Source organism: Lissotriton vulgaris, chromosome 6 (genome assembly GCF_964263255.1).
Source record: "Lissotriton vulgaris chromosome 6, aLisVul1.2, whole genome shotgun sequence".
Taxonomy (NCBI): domain Eukaryota; kingdom Metazoa; phylum Chordata; class Amphibia; order Caudata; family Salamandridae; genus Lissotriton; species Lissotriton vulgaris.
The window spans coordinates 174,276,752-174,296,992 of record NC_141694.1 but is presented as its reverse complement, the minus strand read 5'-3'; the positions used below and the strand labels follow the sequence as shown (position 1 = coordinate 174,296,992).

Genomic DNA, 20,241 nt, shown 5'->3' with positions numbered 1-20,241 from the left:
ATATTTAAGAACAGGAAGAAAACATTTTTTACACAGCATTGTAACGTTTTTTCCTCAAAACATTCTGGCTTCACACTATGTATTAAGATTTACAGGCTAAGAAACAAAGTATAGAGTTTTAAATTAGGCCAATAATTGGCACATAACGTTAAGTAAATGTTAAACATATGTAGATACCTTTTTTAAATGTAAAGTGTCCTGTATCTTGAAGTTGAAGTATAACTTTATTTGTTTGTAGAGTCTGTTTAAAGGTAAAGTACATAAAGAAATAACAAATTAGTTTACAAATTTTGGTCTATAAGTAATAGCAAAATAACATTAGAATTTAGTAACAGAGCTATATGATTACTTACTTGTAGTTTCAGGACGAATTTTCTTGCAGAGAAGAATATAGATGGTGCTCCCAAAATTGGCAGTATGTGGTCACGAAGAATATTTCCTGCAACTTGTATGGCTGTTTGTGATTGGTTTATATAGTCTATATTTAATTAAGTTTGCTATCTGATTGGTCAGATATGTAAAGACGAGTTACTATTGGTTAGTTTGAATTTTTTTTAAGTTAAACATTTAAGATATATCTTCTTAAATAGTTTATGTTGAGGAATTGAAATGATATATTTATGTTAAAAAAAACTTTTGTAATAAATTAAGATTATGTAAAATGAGTACTAAGTATTAAATAAGTATGTTTACAACGAGTTTATATAAAAATTTCGTTAGTTGGCGAAAATACATTTTTGTACACTAAATGTTACTTAATAATTTGAAAATACATTAGTGAAGTCATTTGAAATGTGTGTATTACTTAGATAATAGATTTATTGGTGTTATATATAAAAAAAGGAGTATTATTTAGCTATCGATATTTTGATATGGACGAAATTAGTGCTATCGAAATTTTAGTAATCGATATTATTGTAGTGTGTTATATGTAGTATTGAGTGTCGATATTATTGTATTCGAAAATAATGCTAACGATATTTGTGTAGACGATATTTTTGTGCATCGATATAGTTTGCTCGATATTATTGTAGTTTTCATGTTAAGTATAGGGTGTCGATATTAGTGCTATCGATATTAGAGACTCGATGTTATAGTAGGTCGATTTTTTAGAAATCGAAATTCTGTCAGTGATTCGGTAATGGCACCTGTGTACCTCTGCTTATGAGTCCTGGGTCAATCTCAATAATTTTCATGTGCACCCAGTTCTGACTAATGGTGTTGTTCCTGCATTTTGTCTACACTTCCAGCTGCCTTGGCCTGAATAGCTGCCCTCAAGCCTTTTGCAATAGATAGTCCCTCATCTGTGCAAACGGCACAGTGGAAAGACTGGGTGGAGTGGCTAGAGACATACTTTGCTGCAGTGGCCCTAGACCAAGACAGAGGATGCCCCATGTTTCTGCACTTAGGGGGTGCCGCTATTCACACACTTGTCAAATCTGTGCTGGAAGCTGGACCACCCTTCAAATATGCTACTTTGAAGGTAGCTGTTCATGGCACATTGTGAGCCTCTCATCAATCCTGATCATTAATGATTCCTGCTACCCCAGGCCAGGCAGCTACCAGAAGAATCTGTAGACACCTTTTAAGCTCGCTTATGAGACCTTGCCAGCATATGCATGCTGTTGGACTCTGCTGACGAAGTTCAAGCCCAGTTCATACAAGGGTGAGCCTCAGTGAAGCTCATGGAGAACATTCTGCAAGTCTCCAGGATATGTATTGACTGACATGCTCACTATGGATTGTCCAAGGTGCATGCTGCCCATTTGGAGGCAGCCCTACAAGGACAGGTGAAGACAGAGCCTGTCAACGCAATGGTGATGATGGGGGCGAAAAGGAAGAAAGTCTGTCCAAAGTCTACTGCTGCTCCCAAGGCATGCTACACATATCCATAACCTCATCAGGAAGAGGTGTTCAGAATGTAACAAACTGAATAATGTTGCCACAGTCTGCTGTTCTTCTACTATTCCCAAAGGCTCTAAACCAAAGTCAATGTCATGAGCACACCAGGAGCCCTCGACGAGGAAGAGGACATGAACGATGATGAGGTGGAAGGAGCTATGCATGCCATTCATGCCATATAGTTGGGTGAGCAGCCCCCCCTGGTGCATTCCAAGGTGCACTATCCTCCTTTTGGGACGTAAGATTCCGACTTTGATTGATATGGGAGCTTCAATTAACATTTTTGCCCAATTTATATTGCAAACTCTCCCACTGATCCCACTACTGCCTCCCACTGCCACTCAAGCATTTGCCTATGGGTCTACCAAGTCTCTCCTGCCAGCAGGAGTCCTCACAATGGATATATCTCACAATCCTGTTTCTACCATTCCACCAGGACGAAAGTGTATGTTACCAAAACAGGCTCTGGAATGCTGCTGAGCTGCAGGACAGCAGAACGTCTCCAGCTGGTCTCATTCACATTCAGTAGACATCTGGGGAGCGTAAAAGATTTGGTAGCTGAATTCTCACAAGTGTTTGTTGGGACTTGATGTCTCAATGATCATTTCATATATCTTCATATTGATGACTTGATACAGCCTGTGGCACTAAAACAGTGCTGGGAAGCATTCCATCTGTGCCCGAAGGTGGGCTGAGGAAGCTGAACTGGTGGACATCAATGAAAAGGTGGATGGCCCTACCCAGTAAGAGTCACCGATTGCCATGGCTCATAAACCCAAACAACCTGGCAAAGTTAGAATTTGTTTGGACCTGAAGTTGTCCAATATGGCTATACAACCAGAACACCATTTGATGCTTACTGTTAATAACATTGTGGCAGAAGTCAGTAGATTGAGATATGGTTCCATGGTGGACCTGCAGACAGGGCACCATCAGTTGATGCTGGCTCAGGAATCACAACCATCATTACCTTTCCACACACCTGGGTTTGAGGAGATACAATCGCCTGAGTTTCGGCATCTCCAGTGCTGTTGAAGTTTTTCAGGATACAATTAGAGGGGTCTTGGCAGTACTGGTCGGGGTCATTAATGTCAGTGATGACATTTTGATGCATGCTGCATCCATTGAGAAACATCTGTACTGGGTGCCGGCAATGTTTCGAAGACTGTACGAAATTGAACTCACTCGTTTTCGGGAGAAGTGTACATTCCTCTGGACAGTGCTGGCATTTTTCGGATACCGTTTCCCTGAACACTGGGTTGTGCCTGACCCTGCAACCGTTAAGGACATTCAATCTGCCCCCGCCCGACTATCATCAGTGATGTTCGAAGTATCCTGGGTTTGGCTAACTACTTTGGCCAATTTATTCAGAATCTCACTGCTCACACTGCTCCCCTTAGAGAACTAACCAAGGGCAGTGCAGTGTGGGAGTGGGGGACTTCCCTGGAAGAAGCGTTGTTGCAACAAAGCAAGCTTTGTCTGCTCAAATCACTTTGGCATACTTTGATCTTCAACTCTGAGTTGTCTGTGGATGCCAGTCCCACTGGCCTAACAGCTGTTTTGTCTCAGAAACAGGATGATAGAGGATGGGCTCCCATAGGATATGCAATAAGAGCCTTGATTAAAACTGAACAGCAAAACTTTGAAAAAGAAGCCTTCGCTGTTCACTGGGGGTTTCGTCATTTTTATCTCTACTTCTATGGCCAGCCATTTGTGATTCACACCGACCACAAACCATTGATACCGGGATTGAAATGTGAGTGTTTGGAATTAAAACATGAGCCAGAAAAAATTAATTTTGCCTTGTCACCCGACTAATTATTTAATTGCTTGTCATCAAATACATTAATTCATTACACTGGGCTTTTTAAAAAAGAGAAGGATTATCCTTTTCAATCTTCTAGGCATAAAAAGTTCCTCCACAAACATTTTGACAAGAACTGTTGGCTTTCTCATTAATTAACATTTATAAAGCAAGATCTAAACGTTGCAGAGCATGTATTAACATTTGACTTCGAGACAATTTTCTTTAATTTTAGCTAATACTTTATGAAGAACGCATGCAATGATAAATTAAAATGAGCATTTACTTCATACCTGGGTGTAGTGAGCGATCCAGCCATACGGAAGTCGTAGTCCAATTCCATAATTGAAATTCTCCTCTTGACTATACCAGGCCTTAATTACGTGTTCCCAAGAGGCAGCATAATTTGCCCTGTACATTAGTGCACCACATTGAGTTTCTAATTTAGGGATGGCACAAAGAACGAGAATCAAAATAAAAAGAGTATGTGAACATTTATAAAGAAACCCTACTGGTTTAAGCAGTATCCTGCCATCTGCTTATTTTGCATCACTTGTTTAAGCTTTGCTGCCAGCTTGTGATATGATCCCATTCATGGGGCTAATTATAAATATTTTACTGCAACTTACTCTTGTAGTACTTACAGTGTATTCCACGATTTCAGTAGGAAGCTGGAGGTAAATGAGGAGAAACACTGGCTTTTGCAGCCATTCCATAGATAAGCCAGGGGTATTGCAGAAAATAAGACACAAGCACTCAAAAATCATAGTGAATCATACCTAGTATCTTCTGAGCAAGATCAATTGCTCTATAGTAGTTGTAGACCCAGAAATGCTGACCATTCCTGAGTGTTGTGTAGTTTCCACTAATCAGTAGAAACCACACATTTGCGGATGATATAATCTTAGGATGGTGCCACACTGATTCCATGCATCGCCATTGGATATGTTATCTTTTGCACCTGCTACCTCACAGTGCCATTGTTAGCCTCCCTAGGCTCAGGCAGGGGGTGAACAGTCCTGGTAAGTACTAAACATGACATCTCTGTTCCCTCAGGAATCGTGGTGACAGACCTAGGACTTTTCTCTTAGTCACTTTTGCTTTCTTTTGCTCAGAGAAATATACATAGACTACACTAAGGGACATTTTGTGATATTTGTTGAACCATAGTGATTCCTGTATAGAAGATTTATGCTACATGTATTAATAGACTGAAGAAGACAAAGGTTACAATGAGTGTCAAAGCAGTAAGTAACTAAGTAAGTCAATTTCTATATTCGGAATGATAAAAAACACCATAAAAGTACAATTAAAAGAATGCTAATAATACACATATTCTTGTCATCTATACAAAATGGGAAATTAAAAGAGAAAAAGGGCACAGAAGTATTCATTATAATTCATTGCAATTCATTGATCCCTTTATCTAACCCCCACTCATTTCCACAGATCCTCTTGTCTCTCTTAATTTGAGTGCTAACTTCAAAAAACTTGTGATGGAAAGCAAGGTCAGAGTATCTCGCGCCATTTGTAAGTGTAAAAGCGCAACCTTAGCATGCCTAAATTTCATTTTCTTCAACAAGTTTATTAGATACAGGTGCATGGGCAATAAATAAAGGGCATAATAATACAAAATGTAGGGTATCCTGCAGAGATCTTTGATCGCAGCCACAGGGACCCTTTGGCTCTACATGATTGATAAAACCTGCTGGTTCAGTTAATAAATAATGTAAAATGTTGAGCCTAAAACCTACCTGTTATTAAAAATCTATCCTGAACGTTGTATATAAGGGCAAGGTATGGTTCCATTCCTTCGCTTGACCTTACTAGGCTGTAAGCTCTAACTGACTGTTCCTATTCCTTCTCCTCTCTAGAGGCAGTTTTATAGGTATTGAACCTATTCTTCACACTAGCCTTATCCCGGCCTACACCTTCGGCCGGGTTTGAGAAGAGGTCCTTACAGCCAATATTTTCAAAAACGAACTTCAGAGACTTTAGCCATGGAATGTCCTTTCCCTTATCCCTGCCGAGGCAATCCATAATTATTTGCCTGGTCAATTCAGCCTCCGGGTTGTACCAAATCTTTAGCCATGCTAACAGGGGTCTGACCTGAATCCTATCCTCTATAAAGGCCCCCCCAGTTCTTCATGGGCAATATAGGCAGGGACACCATTTGGGACCCTAAGGAGCCTTCTCATGTATTTGTTCTCCTCTACCTGCAATTTATCTAAATTGGCGAAACCCCAGAGTTCCCCTCCATATGCCACCTTGGAGTAGCAAATAAAGTTATATAAGTTCATCATTTGGTCTGGGGACCACCATCCCAATCTGCGACCAAAATTAATTATTGCCCCTGTGCTTGACAATAACCTATTACAACGCTCCTCCAGTAATGCTTTAAATTTTTAATTCCCGTCAAATAAAATACCCAAATAAGAAAAGGACTGCACCTTCTCTAATTTATATTCACCTATTCTATAATTAAAACATTTCCTTGGCTTTAGCCCTACTTCCATGACGTACGACTTAGTTAGGTTGGCAGATAAATCTAAATTATTGATAAAATCCACGAAGCCATCTATTAATGTCTGTAGTCCCCGTGGAGTATGTGCCAACAATACCACGTCATCAGCATAGAGTAGGACTGGGATTGCTCTTCTACCTACTCTTGGAGAGTCCACATTTAGACTTAATAGGGCTTGCTCTAGACCATTTACATACAACGAAAACAAAAATGTTGCCCGAAAACACCGTTGTTGCACACCACTCGTACAAGTAAAGGAGTCAAAGCATCCACCCAACAAATTATATCTTACATTGGCCGTCGTGTTCCAGTGTAGGGCTTTTGAGATTTTTATGAGGTCCTGATCTTCCCCTAAATTACTCAATAGATCCCTTAAGCTTCTCCCTATTAACACAGTTGAATGCTGCAGTGAGATCCATGAAGGCTAAATAAACCTTTTCGGTACCAGCAATGGTGTATTTAGCCACCAATAGATATAGGTTTAGGCATTGATCTGTGGTTGACCTATTAGCCCTAAATCCATACTGGACATCAGTAATAATGTTTTGGTCCTCAGCCCAAATCATCAGGCGATTTAAGACAACACGCCCCAGAACTTTGGCCGTGACGTCTATAAGGGAGATTGGAGATAACACTGGGGATTTTTTAAAATGGGCACTATTGTGGCAGAGGACCAGGAGCGGGGAAGCCCTGTAGCTATAGCTGCGTTTAATATTCTTGTTAAAATTGGAGCCCACAGATCCACTTTACTTAGGTAGAGATCAGGCGGAATCCCATCCGGTCCCGGTGCCTTATTTTTAGTGAGACCCTGGAAACCCACCGTAACCTCCTCTAATGAAAATTCAAGTGTTACGTTCCACCGCCCCGGCGCCTCACCCTTATCCGGTTGCTCCTTGTGCCCTTGATTGTAAAGCCTTCTAAAATGCTCCACCCACTGTTCTGGAAGAACATTAGATCCTATCTGCGGGCTATTTACATCTTGGAAGCAGGGATTATTAATAATCTTCAAAAAGGTGGTTGTGTCCTTCCTTTCGGCTGCTCCTCTTAGGTCCTCCCAAGTTTGAGTTTGGAGGGCCTTCGTTCGTTGATTTAGTTCCTGCTTGTAGTGTAGCCTACAATGCATCACCCCTTGTTTATCCCTTGGGTTGGACCTCAGGGCAGCTCTCAAATTTATATGTGCGGGGAGCAGGCTTTATCAAATCATCTAGGATCCTTTTTAGGCTTTTCCTGTCCCCTTGCTTTTAAAAGGGCGTCTATTAATTGACCCATTTCTTCGAAAGCGACCACTAAACGTGACCCTTCCACTGATAGGTCTAAACATTTCTCTGAAAGCAGTCCACCCTCTTTTACTAAAGATCTATAAAAGTCTTCTCCATTAATTCTCGCCCATTTCAAGCGCCTGCCCTGATCAGTGATCTTTTCTACATTTGAGCCTACCTCCCTCTTAGTCTGCCTCTTTGCATTTTGTGCTAATAAGGACAGTTCTAGGAGATTGTGGTCACTAAAGCCACTCAATTCTATTGAAAAACCCTGTCCCCTTTTCTTTAACAAATGAGACACTAAATATAATCAATGAAGGGGCTACAACCCCTTCCTTTAAAAGTGGGAGTTACCCGCTTGTTAGGGTCTACAACCAATAGGTCCATTGTGTGTTCGAGCAACTGTTTGCTCATCAATTACTCAATTCCCTGCCCTCCAATGTGTGCTCAAAATGCGATCCCTCCTCAAAATTACAGGAGGTCCAGTCTTCTTTAATCGGTAACAAATTTGGGCACAAATGGCAGTTCAAGTCCCCCACCACTAAAAGCTTGGCCACTGTTGTACCCTGCTTTTGCTCCTTCAGGCGACTTAATCTCTCATCCAGCTCCCTCGCTCTGGAGCCTCTTGAGTTTAGAAAATTCATCAGGTTTATGTTGAAATCCCTATTTTTAAACCAGAGACCTAGCAGATCCTCTGAGTTCCATTTTAAGTCAACCAATCTCACTCCCAGGCACACATCTACTAATATTAAGAGACCTCCCCTTGCTCTTCTGGCCATAGATTTACTTGCCGGTATCCAGAAAGATTTGTACCTGACTAGATGAAAATTAGTATGGTCTGTCTCCCAGGTTTCCTGGAAGCATATTATTTGGAACTTTCTAATATGTTCCAGCCACTCCTGATTCTGAAATTTGGATGCCAGGCCTGCAACGTTCCAGTATACTAATTCAATAGTGCTCCCTATTGTATCTACATTGAGGCAGGGGCCTGCACTAAGTTTCTCAGTACTTCGTGGTGCCTCAGTTCCGGGGGTCCTTGTTTTACAGGGTGTAAGCTGATGTATATTCAATATAACTTGTCTTGCCTACTCCTTCGCCTGTGGTTTTAAGTTTATCAAGGTCATAACTGGGGCATTCACATTACCTGATTCCAGTCCCTTGAGTCAATCCAATTCACTGAGGTGTCTACCCCATTGGAGTGGGGCATATCTGTTGTGCAGTGGTAGAGCCAACCCAACCTCCTCCCTTATTGTCACTGCCTGCTGATCGTATGTGTCTCCCCCACCTAATAAACCAACCCAAGAATCATTCCTTCCCCCTGCCACCCCCATCTGGGCCTACTTGGGTTGCCAAAACTAGCCTTTGACCATTACAACACTCAAGATTCGGTATGCAATCTGGTGGGTTATAAAAAAATCTTAAATTCCGAGCTTGGATAGGTAATCGTGTATTTATCCAAGGGCCCCAACAAACATGGTCCACCACCATGGGGTCATTAAAATTAATGACAATGCAGTCTCCTGCTGTATTTTTTGTCCTACCTCCTACCCAACTGACTCTTCTTACTGGGAGAAATTTACACCTTACATCTCAGGGCAATGGTCTTTTTTTTTGCCAATGTGTTGTCTTGTTTTTGAGTTGGTCTTAGGATTCAGTTTTATCATCTCCCAGTTCTGGAACACCAGTCAAGACAACAACATAAGGGGTACATGTGGGGGGTAAGTCTAGGTGGGGATGCAAATTCTTCACCACATGCTTGTCCCTAACCCTATCATTACTGTGGGTTGTGCCCTGTACATTTAACAGAACTGTCTTTCCTCTATTCGCTAAGCATCCCTTTCGATTATCTGGGCCCATGGGGTGGGCAACCAGGCCCATTGCTGATGCTATTCTCAAACTGGGGCGGGCAGTAGGGTCCCTACCCTTCCCTACTGACTTATCTACACGGCCACCAATTACTACTTCCTTCTCAATACGTCCCAAGGTGGGCATTATCAATCCTTCCAATTTCACAAGTCTATTTTAAATTAATAACAATTTGTCCATAAGTGGCTCCAATAACGATGAGACTAGGGCGCCTATTTTCTGCCAGTGCACTTCCTCTGGCTCCACTAAGTCAATTATATTGTCATCCGTGCTGGTGTTAATTACGGTAGGCGCAGTTTCGTGTGGTGTGTCCATAGATAACAACACACTCTGTTTGCTTGACTTGGAGGTCTTGGGTTTCTTTCCCTTCTGTTGTGTGCCTCCTAGCGTGCCTCCTCTTTTTCTCTTTCCACTCTCCCTGTATTAAGTCCATAGATAGTGAAAACTCTTTGTGGACTTCTGCCACGCACACTACTGTGCTCTTTATTTGATCCAGCAGAGTCTTTCCTGAAAGTATGGGTGGATTCAAGGGATCTCCTTCCTTATTTGGTGGAGGGGCGATCAGGATTTGCTGTGAGACTACACTCTCCTGCTGGAGTTCCATAATACTAACATGCTGGCACAGCCTTTCTGGGGAATGTGCATTGATTATATTCCCGAAAGACGAGCGCTTTGAAGGTCCCGGGTCCATGGAAAGGCATTGTTAGGTAATGACAATCTCATGCGCAAGCACAGAAGAGGCCTGGTTATAAACTGGTCAAGGGTTCCCGCCACATACCCTAATCCCGCGTCTTTCCTCCCTCAGTCCTCACGTATTGTCATGTTAGGTCAATACAATTACTGTTGTCGGTGGTAGAAACTTTAGCAATTTGTTAAATATTAGTTATAAAGCCCACTTACTAGAAGAGTACTTCCATCGTTAGAATCCAAAACCTTAAAGGGGTGGCCCATCTCAGCCTCTCCCTGTCTCGAACGGGCTCAAACGGGCCCGCCCTTGGCCCGGACTTCCCCCGGCACGTGCCCGCTCGCACGCCGCGAAGCTGGTACCGCGAAAAGTGATATAGCGGTTGAGGGCGGAGACAGGCAGGCGGACACAGGTGCGATTTCTCGCAGGGCTCCTGGACCTTGGAGTCCTCACATTTCCAGCAACCAAACTACTTCCAGGCAAAGTCTTCCTCTGCAAGCGGCTCCCGCACTGCGGGGGCCGCTAGAGGTAATGAGGCACTAATGGGCGGAGGGACACAGGTGCATTTTCTCCCGGGCTCCTGGACCTTGGAGTCCTCACACTTCCAGCAACCAATCTGCCTCCAAGAAAGTCTTCCTTTGCGAGTGGCTCCCGCGAAGGGGGGGCTTCGAGAGGTAATGAGGCACAAATGGGCGGGCAGACATAGGTGCGTTTTCTCCCGGGGCTCCTGGACCTTGGAGTCCCCACACTTCCAGCAACCAAACTGCCTCCAGGCAAAGTCTTCCTCTGCGAGCGGCTCTGGCGAAGCGTGGGCCGCGAGAGGTAATGGGGCACTAATAGGCGGGCGGATACAGGTGCGTTTTCTCCCCAGGCTCCTGGACCTTGGAGTCCTCACACTTCCAGCAACCAAACTGCCTCCAGGAAAAGTCTTCCTCTGCGAGTGGCTCCCGCGAAGTGGGTGCCGCAAGAGGTAATGAGGCACTAATGGGCGGGCGGACACAGGTCCGTTTTCTCCCGGGGCTCCTGGACCTTGGAGTCCCCACACTTCCAGCAACCAAACTGCCTCCAGGCAAAGTCTTCCTCTATGAGCGGCTCCCGCGAAGCAGGGGCCGCGAGAGATAATGAGGCACTAATGGGCGGGCGGACACAGGTGCGTTTTCTCCCCGGGCTCCTGGATCTTGGAGTCCCCACAATTCCAGCAACCAAACTGCCTCCAGGCAAAGTCTTCCTCTGTGAGCGGCTCCCGTGAAGCGGGGGCCACAAGAGGTAATGAGGCACTCAAAGCAGTAATATAAACACAGAGTTCCACCATTTTGTTGAGAGAGTATATATACATATATATATGCATACATATACAGTATTATAAAAATCTATTGTACTACTATGATGAAAACTCTAGTCTACGTATCTAGGGTGTAAATATATGGTCTGTCAAGAAGCCCCCTCCTTGATGATCTAAGTCCTTTACCTGGTGAGTAAGAATGTAGGACCCCATCTTGTCATAAACTGGACACCCATCCCAGAAATGTCAGTCAGGTGCTTAGGCGAAAACTTCAGCATGCAGGGACACCTCAAAGTCAGAAGAAGTGTCTCCTCTTATAGTATTCAGAAAAAAGGATATATATATATACATACATATAATCAAATCCATGCCTTTGGTCATGATTGTGATCAGGCTGTCTATTGTTTGTATTCTTCAGATAGCTGCGTTGCCATATTGACCTAATAACAAGCACGTTTGTATCACACATGTAAAGGCCTTGCTCATAATATCAAGGCAGTGTGATAGTGTTCTCACAAAGTTCTTCCATGTCAGACAGTCGGTATTTCTCAGAAATCGCAAACATCATGAATGCAAATGTGTGTCAAAAGTTTATGTGACAAAAGGAAGGCAACTTTAAGAAAGAGGCACATACATGTAAATTAGCATTTTTTCTTACCTGCCTAACTCTGTTACATGACAACCACTCCTCATACATATGTTGGATAAAAAGCTATCTAAAGCAAACTAATCCCATCATGAAAAATATATCAGCATATAAAAAATGCTAAAAAGTGTGTATGATAACAATCATCTTGAAATTAAATTAAAATCAGGCACCACACATAGTGCAAGATGCTTTCATTTTTCAAGTGGTTGATTAAACTTGCTGTTCCCAACGTCTACAGACGATGTTCCCAGAGACACACCTTAAAGCTAATTGATAGAGTAAATATGTTCCCATCCACCCCATATACCAGCTGCTGATGGAGCAAACACAGCCAACTGATTTTCCACTGAAACAGAGCCTAGATCCAAACCACTAGGTGCAGAGGCAAACTAGGGAATCTCATTGACTGCAGCCAGGAGCAAATATATCAACAGGGGACAGCTGCACAGATGGGACTTCAGTGGGTCCAATATAGAGAATGCATGTGACAACCTGCAACCAGTGTGCACAATTCCTGGGAATATATAATTCCTAGGTTTTGTCAGTTTCACTCAACTTCTCAGATAGTTACTGCACAGAAATAATTTATTTCTTTTTAACACATTTTTGGGAAAAACATCCTCATGTACTAAGCATGACAATGAGGTAATTGTCCAAGGCACATTTCAATTGATCACTGACATGATGATGTTTTTCCAAAAAATGTGTTCAAAAGAAATACATTATTTCTGTGCAGTAACTATCTGAGAAGTTGAGTGAAACTGACAAAACGTAGGAATTATATATTCCCAGGAATTGTGCATACTGGTTGCAGGTTGTTACCTGCATTCTCTATATTGGTTCAGTTATTGTGTCGCCAAACACATACTTGTAGTGTAGCACCCTTGAATTGCCTTGTAAATATTGTTGATTAGATTAGAGTTATACTTCGTGTGCGCCTCTTTCCTCTGTATTATTAGCCTTCAGCGGGTCCACCAGTACATGTACGTCAGCAAAGTCAACCAATTGCAGCCCCAAGCACAACTCCAGGGCACACTCGTGAGTGCACAAGATACAACGGAACACATGCTGCAAGCAATGAAGCCATTCAGACCGGAAAGACAAGAACTACTGCTCATCCAGCTCTCAAGGCAACAGTGCACTAAAGAAATGCACCATGTGTTCATGGCATAACAGGACATGAGGCAGTGACAGCTCCATTTGATCTTGAACTGGGACATCCATTGCAGAGCAAAAATATTAAAAGCAATCTCCCTGCAACTAGCAGCAGGACCAGCAGAAGACCTCCAAAGATTATTCAGAGGATGGAGTGGGTAAATTATGGTAACACCATCTGGAAGGTGCTGACCAACCCACAGCCAATGCTCCTGAAAAACCCTGCAATTCCAGTAATACTAGAAATGTTGAAAATATGATGGACCAGTACCCCAAAATATTGTAGGAATTTAGTCCAAGGAGCAGCTGAATCTTCGAAGAGGAATGAGCCACCTGAAGATCAAGCATCTCTTTTGCCAAAGTTGACCCACATCTTTTTGAAATATTAAGGCTTTCGGCCTGCTCAGGGCATCAAAGCACTTGTTAGTAAGATTAATTGATGGCCACAGTGTATCGTATCTAACTAAACAGGCAATCGGAAGCATGACTTGTGTGCAACATGTTACAATGGAAGAATGGCTTGTTTTCAACATCCCTAGACTTACACTGCGACCTTAGTCTGCACAGTGAGTGCTAAAGCCTCCAAGGTTATTAAAACAATGTTAGCTGTTATTCGGGCTGATCGGCTCATGCTTAGACACAACATACAAGCAGCTACAGTTAACTGAAATTCTGGCGCCCTTAATATTGCACTGCATACACGATTTAAGGCACTTGGAAGGATTCTGTTTCCAGAGAGACAGAGAGCTGTTGCGGATCCAGATGTGATTCACTCCTGCTGATCTTAGAGGTATGGGAATCCCCATTCAAGCCTGAGAGACATTCAAATATTATAAAACATAGTTCCTAGGTTGGGAGGGTGGTATACAAGGCATTATAGGACCTGTTTCCACTATCATTATAATATGATTTCTCCTTTTGTGTTTTATGGAATTGTAACAATGCTGATCGTATTATTTTTAATCCTATGCCTGCATACGTTAGCAAAAAGTTTGCATTTTAGAGCACGTCGTTAAAATAAACATTTTAAACTTTACAGTGTCTCTTTTTTACCCATGTTGTGTAAAGGTATGAGAATAACAAACAAAAGAGTGTTCTTGATTCCCACCATTCCTGAGAGTAACCTAAGTCGCATGTTCTGGGTTGTCTAATCATTGGTTCCTTTGCTATAGGACGAAGAGCCAATGTGACACTGATGCTAATCGGCTAGATGTTTCTAGGTACTAAGGTGAGTTTTTTCTTCCACCACAATTCACTGAGGTCCTGGGTCTCGGTGCACAGTTCTGTGTATGAGCAGAATCCCTGCAACATGGCTCACCTAATGTAGTCGTCTTTTTTTGAGACTCTCGAGTAGTGCTTACGACACCCTCACTTCTGTTTCCACTTGACGGTTGTGATGGATTAACCTACCTATAGTTACATAGATTTTATTCAGACTTGATAATTTAAAAAGGTTCATATTTTGAGTTACTACCCCTTAGTGCTACATTTCTTTGTCATTCTTCTCTATTGTGTCCTTATGGCTGACGTTGAGATCCCCCAACATAGTAGGGTGGCCGTCCGCACTCATTTGCATACGTATGGCGTCACTGTAGATGGCATGGTGGTAGTTTTTGTGGTAAGTGCTGAGGTAGCATACCCGTTTGAGCTTTTTTACTCATGGGTTACCTTTCCTGGAGTTAATGCGGATTCTGGTCTGTTTCACATTTATACTCCCACGGCCGTGCCTATTAACTACACCCCATATAGGTCGCTTGAGATTCCTATTTTGGCCTGGCAGTAATGAGTTTGGTTTAATGGCGCCCTTCCTCAATCAGTCACAGCAGTTCGGATGGGCCTCGGATCCAGTTTTGGCCAGTTACACACCGCATCCGCGTTACCTTACGGTCACTATTGATGAGTTACGTGTGCTCTATGCCTCTTTTTTTGGAGTGCACTGAGCTCTAGCCAGCTGGTGCTGCTGCGCAACCAGCTGGACCAGCCAGAATGAAAATGAATCCTGTCATGGTTAATTCAGTTATGGGCAAGCGGCCCCAAGATAAGGATGATATGCCTTTTTGGCTTGCTGAGAAATTTTACCAGCTGGAAGCAGTATTTCCTAATACTACTCCTGTTGAGAAACACATGATTCTTACAATAAGCTTGCAAAAAGAGTTAATACCAGAGGTTCCTGATTGTGAAACCTGGGGTAAGATGTTTGCGACAGTCTATACTATGTGCTTCGGCACTCCGTCTTTGGCTGTCCTGCCCTCCGCCATTGAGCGTGTACAGGATGAGCACTGAGCGGAGGAGGCTGTTGAATTGGGAATGAGACTCGTGGGAGTGTTTGATGTTGTTTTCAATCTCATTCTTGCTAATGTCAAGGGAGAAGCGGTAAACTTCTAGGTAACTAATGCTCTGTGCGATGTTCCCGATGCCGATAAGCCCCAACAGTTGCTGAAAATCATTGTGGCGGCTTATAAGACCATTGGCCCAATAGTTTGGGTGTTAAGCCTTTTGCTAAAGCAGCACAGAAGGAAGCTCAGGAGCAGAAGTCTAACAAAGACGAACGCCCTGATTTTTCTAAGCAGATTTGGAGTAAGAATAAGAAACAGTGGAAAAAGAAACAAACAGGAGTCCCGTCCTTCTTTGCCAATACCTGTGTCTACTGAGCGCACTTATGAATTGCGTGACCGTGCTACTATTAAGTCACCTGATTGTTTTCAAGTTCCTGATCAACGTTCTCGCTCTTTACAGGATACATCTGTATCACCAACCGGTGGAGGAGACAGCGGCAAAGGTCGGGGTGCCCAACAAGGCCGTGAGAAGCCCCACCAGACTTACGGTAAAGGTAAGAAAGACGACTTTCAACATCCTCAACCCCAGTTTCAGAAGAAGAAAATTGCAGCTTTAACAGTGAGATATGCCATAGATAGTGAAAACACAGCTTCGGAACCTGACATGGGCACTGATGCTGTTAGACAGCATGGCGGAAATTACAGTAGTGTGGGAAGCATTGCGTCCATTTCTATAGGGTACAGCAACTGACATGTTTGTTGTTGTTGAGACAGCTGACACTAGAGTGGCTCCCCCTGAAAAACTTTATGAAATAGTCCTTTTAATTGAAGGTGACATACAACGTATTATAAAAGGGGTATTTTGGGAGAATCTTACAACTACCTATGACATTTTGTTAGTGGAAGTAGGTTGGCCCCCACCTTTCGTTCTGGCTGCTCCGCAAGGGGAGGAGGTAATCCTCCCTGCTTTCGCACATACTGTGACAAAGGGGAAGGGCCTGCATTTTGCAGAAGAGTGGGCTAAGGTGCTTGCACCGACAGTGTACGGTACTCAATGTGGATGGGACACATTGTCTCCCAGACATGAGATTCCATTGTGGTCTATGCCACAGTCTCAACCCAAATACCCCATGCGACGTGAAGAGAAAGCTCCCATGGCAGAAATCCTTGATCAATTGGAATATCGAGGTGTGATTGAAACATGTGTGTCTCCAATGAATAACCCTTTTTTTACTGTGACCAAGCCTGATGGCTCGTACCGTTTGGTATTCGATTACCGGCACTGAAATTCCCATTGTCGGACATGCACTGTACGGAATACTCACAGTTTTGGCCTAGTGGATAGTCTTGTGCGTAAAAGGTTTAAGACCACACTTGACATATCCATGGCTTTTTTAGCCATAACATGTCCTCTATTAGTAGTCAATGGAAAGCATTTACCTGTGGCGGTAAACTGAAACAGTTCTGAAAATGTGCTGCCCGCATAGTCTCCCTTTTGGAGAGGCTCAACCCTGATGCGTGCTCGTATGTGGATGACATTTATCTCACAGACGACGAATTAAGGACGCATCTGTGTCACGTTGACCGCATCATCTGTTTGTTTGCGGACTACGGTTACAAATTTAACTTTGCTAAATCACACATTGTCACGTTTACAGTGTTGTTCTTGGGCTATGAGGTCAACAATGAAGGTCTAGGTTTGACATCTCACTTCCTGGAGAAATGCGTACAATTGCACGCTCCTACAAATCTGGAAAAACTACAATCTTTACTGTGTTTTTTAAACTTTGGGCGTACTTACATTCCTGATTATTCCCAGCGTATCAAGCAACTATATGCTATGATACAAACTACTTTCTCCAAATCTTGCTGGCTGCCTGAACATTCTGCAATTTTGCGATCTTTCACTCTGATCTTCTCGAATCTAGATTCTTGCTGATTCGTGACAACCACACCAAACTGGTAATAAGAATTGTGCATGGGGCGGTGAGTTTCAAGTACCTGACTTTTAATAAGGGTGACACAGTCCCTATCGCTTACAAGTCACACTTGTACACTTCAGATGAAATGAGGTTTTCCTCTGTGGAAAAAGTCTTGACTGCGGTGTAGATGGCAATTCTGAAGGAAAGTTCACTGTCACAGGGGAATTGCATGTTGGTTGTTACTCCGTCTCCTGCCTTGGAGGCAGTGACTAAAGCCAGTGTACCTAATTCCAAAGCTTTACATCCCCCGTGGATACAATGGGCCACATGTTTGACGTCTCCGGATGTCACCTTCATTTTTAATTCCTCTTTGCAGACTCAAGAGTACCTTATCCTGCACCTCTGACAATGCGCCCGCTGGAGGATTTCATTTGAATCATTTACACAGACAGATCGGAGCAACCGGCGATGGATCTAAACATGCTTATTCTGCGGCCTGCGCAATAGTGGTTGGTACCATGGTGAATGGAGAATTCAAGTCCAATGTCGTGTATAGACAGACATTAGAGGACTGTACTGCCCAAGTGGCAGAGCTCCGTGCTCTGGTGCTTGCACTGGAGTACGCGGATCAAAGTGTGACTACTCTCATTTTAAGTGACTCTTACTAATGTGTACAGTCTTACAATGACAACTTATTCTTTTGGACTCCGAATGACTATAGTGACTCCAAAGTTAGCACGATTAAACACAAAATGCTTTGAGTTTGAGTGGCTAAGCTTAAAGAACGGCTCCCATTTGTGTTTGTAATTCATACTCTTAGTCACCAACGCGTGGGGTACACGCTGTTGATAAAGTTCTTGCTGATGAAGCAGCAAAGACAGCGCCTGCAAAATACTTAGTAGCAGCAGTTACATAACATACAATAACATATAGAAAGTCTGGAAAAAGTATGTTTGTGAGCTCATGATGATTAATGGTATGCACTGGAATCAATTATTCCCTCCTCTTTTTCAAGTAGGGAACCTACTGTACAGAAGATGAACACCCCTGTACTAAGGAGACCCGCAGAGGGCATATTATTGTGCCCTGTGCCCCACTAAATGTGGCCCAATCGAAAACGTGACACAAAATAAGGTTCCAACCCTCACTTTAGTCTGGTTTAGGGTTTCGCTACCTAACCTGCCGTCACCCAGCGAGCTATTTTCACTTTTTAACTGCAGTAGGGGGACCTCCAGAATAAAGTGGTTTCCGGCACCCCCTGCTACATTTTAATTCACTCTTCATCAGGATACTGATTGCCCTGGCCCACATACCCGCACTTCACCAATAGGCTGTTGGACAAAAAGATCTCCGCCAAAGAGCCCCTCTCTGAGGTGAGCCCGTCGGGGATTACACCGCCTCCCCGACGAGGAGCAAACGCCTATGATGAAGCATGACACCCTTGGGTGTGTGAGGCAAACACGTCCAACATAATGGATGCCCAAAGGTGTAAAATATACACCTTCGGTCGAGCCAATCTGTTTAATCTCCTTTAGGAACAGTTCAGCAACCCTCCTTTTTGAAACATTCTATGTATCACCTAATATATGCAATATTTACTTTTGTTTTCTCAGGTATTAGGTTTGTGGAAGTTTCCAAAGGTATCAAGACCTGTAGATCATTTTATACATTGTAAGTACTAAGACAAAATAATATTTTGTGCAAATGCTGGCCAAAATCCACTTTTAGTTATTCAAGGGTTTCTGCATGTTAGAAAATGGGTTATTGGTTGAGGGGGTTGAAAACCCTACTTAAGTAACGACCGCCATCCTTGTCGGGTGAACCTAAAAAGTTACTAAATTAACATGTGCTTAATCCTCTGAAAAGCTCAAAAGCAGTCAGGCTTAACCGAGAGGCAATATGTAATGTAGTTTTGCAACACTCAAATAGTTAAAGAGAAAACACAACACATAAAAAAAACTAATTTAGTAAAAAAAAGAGCTAATTTTAATGAATAGAATGACACCTAAATAAATAAAATCTAATCAGAAAAACAATAGTTATATTTTTTAAGTGATTAACACAACATAGCACCATGGAAGCTGAACATTTCTAACTAGATGAAGCTGCAGGCTGTAAGACGAGGGATTTCTGGGGCTGGATAACTTCACCAAGAGGTCCAGCTGAACAGGATTTATGCTGTGAAAAACGTATAGGGAGCTACTGCAAAGAGAGACCGACCAGCATAGCATCTTTGTTTTATCAGCTGGCCCCTAGGTCCTGGTCTTCTGTTGACTCCAAGTGCAATTTTTGGCAAAAGATTTTCCAACTCCCACATTTTAGATTTAGGCAGGAGCAGCATCTCTAACCCAATTTCTAAGGGACCAGGACCTGGGATGCAGCACTTGGGGGTTTAGTGCTCATTTCATATGCAAGTATCAAGGTCTCTGAATCCTGCTATGTCCCTGTAACTTACATAGGAGACCAGCACACTAGAAAGATGAGTCACTTCTCATGGTCATGGGTACAAAGAGATGGCCCAGTTGTCCGTCAAGCAGCAGAGCAGTGCCATGATAGCAGCAGGGCAGTCTTCTGGCGGTCCAAGGAGTCCTCCGGAAGCCTTCCACAGGTCCAGGAGCATACTTCAGGGCTGTTCTGAGAGTCCACTGTTCATACCTGGGGCCAGCCTTTGATGTTGTGGGACTTCATGGGCTGGCTCCACATCTGGTTCTGGAAGGTACTTATTTTTCCCTGCGAAGGATCCAAGACATCTGGTGTGACCAAAGGCTTGAGTCAGATTCCGTTGTGTGTGTTAGAGACAAGCTGTTTGTAGTGTAAGTGGGGCAGGGGAAAGCTCCACCCCCAGCCCTCCAGGAATTATGGCCCATCTTGCCTGCATCTAATCCCCATGTCTGGTAGAAATACACAAACCCCAACA

General features: G+C 43.1%; 1 protein-coding gene across 1 annotated transcript in view; it reads right to left on the bottom strand.

Annotated features, from left to right (window-relative positions):
* The window catches only part of LOC147706973 (cysteine-rich venom protein-like), a 422,922-nt gene that overhangs the window by 276,434 nt on the left and 126,247 nt on the right, over nt 1-20,241 (bottom strand). Inside the window, exon 4 of the mRNA XM_086925609.1 lies at nt 4,000-4,145. Coding sequence (XP_086781735.1) covers nt 4,000-4,145 — 146 coding nt within the window. The remainder of the gene's footprint in view (nt 1-3,999; nt 4,146-20,241) is intronic.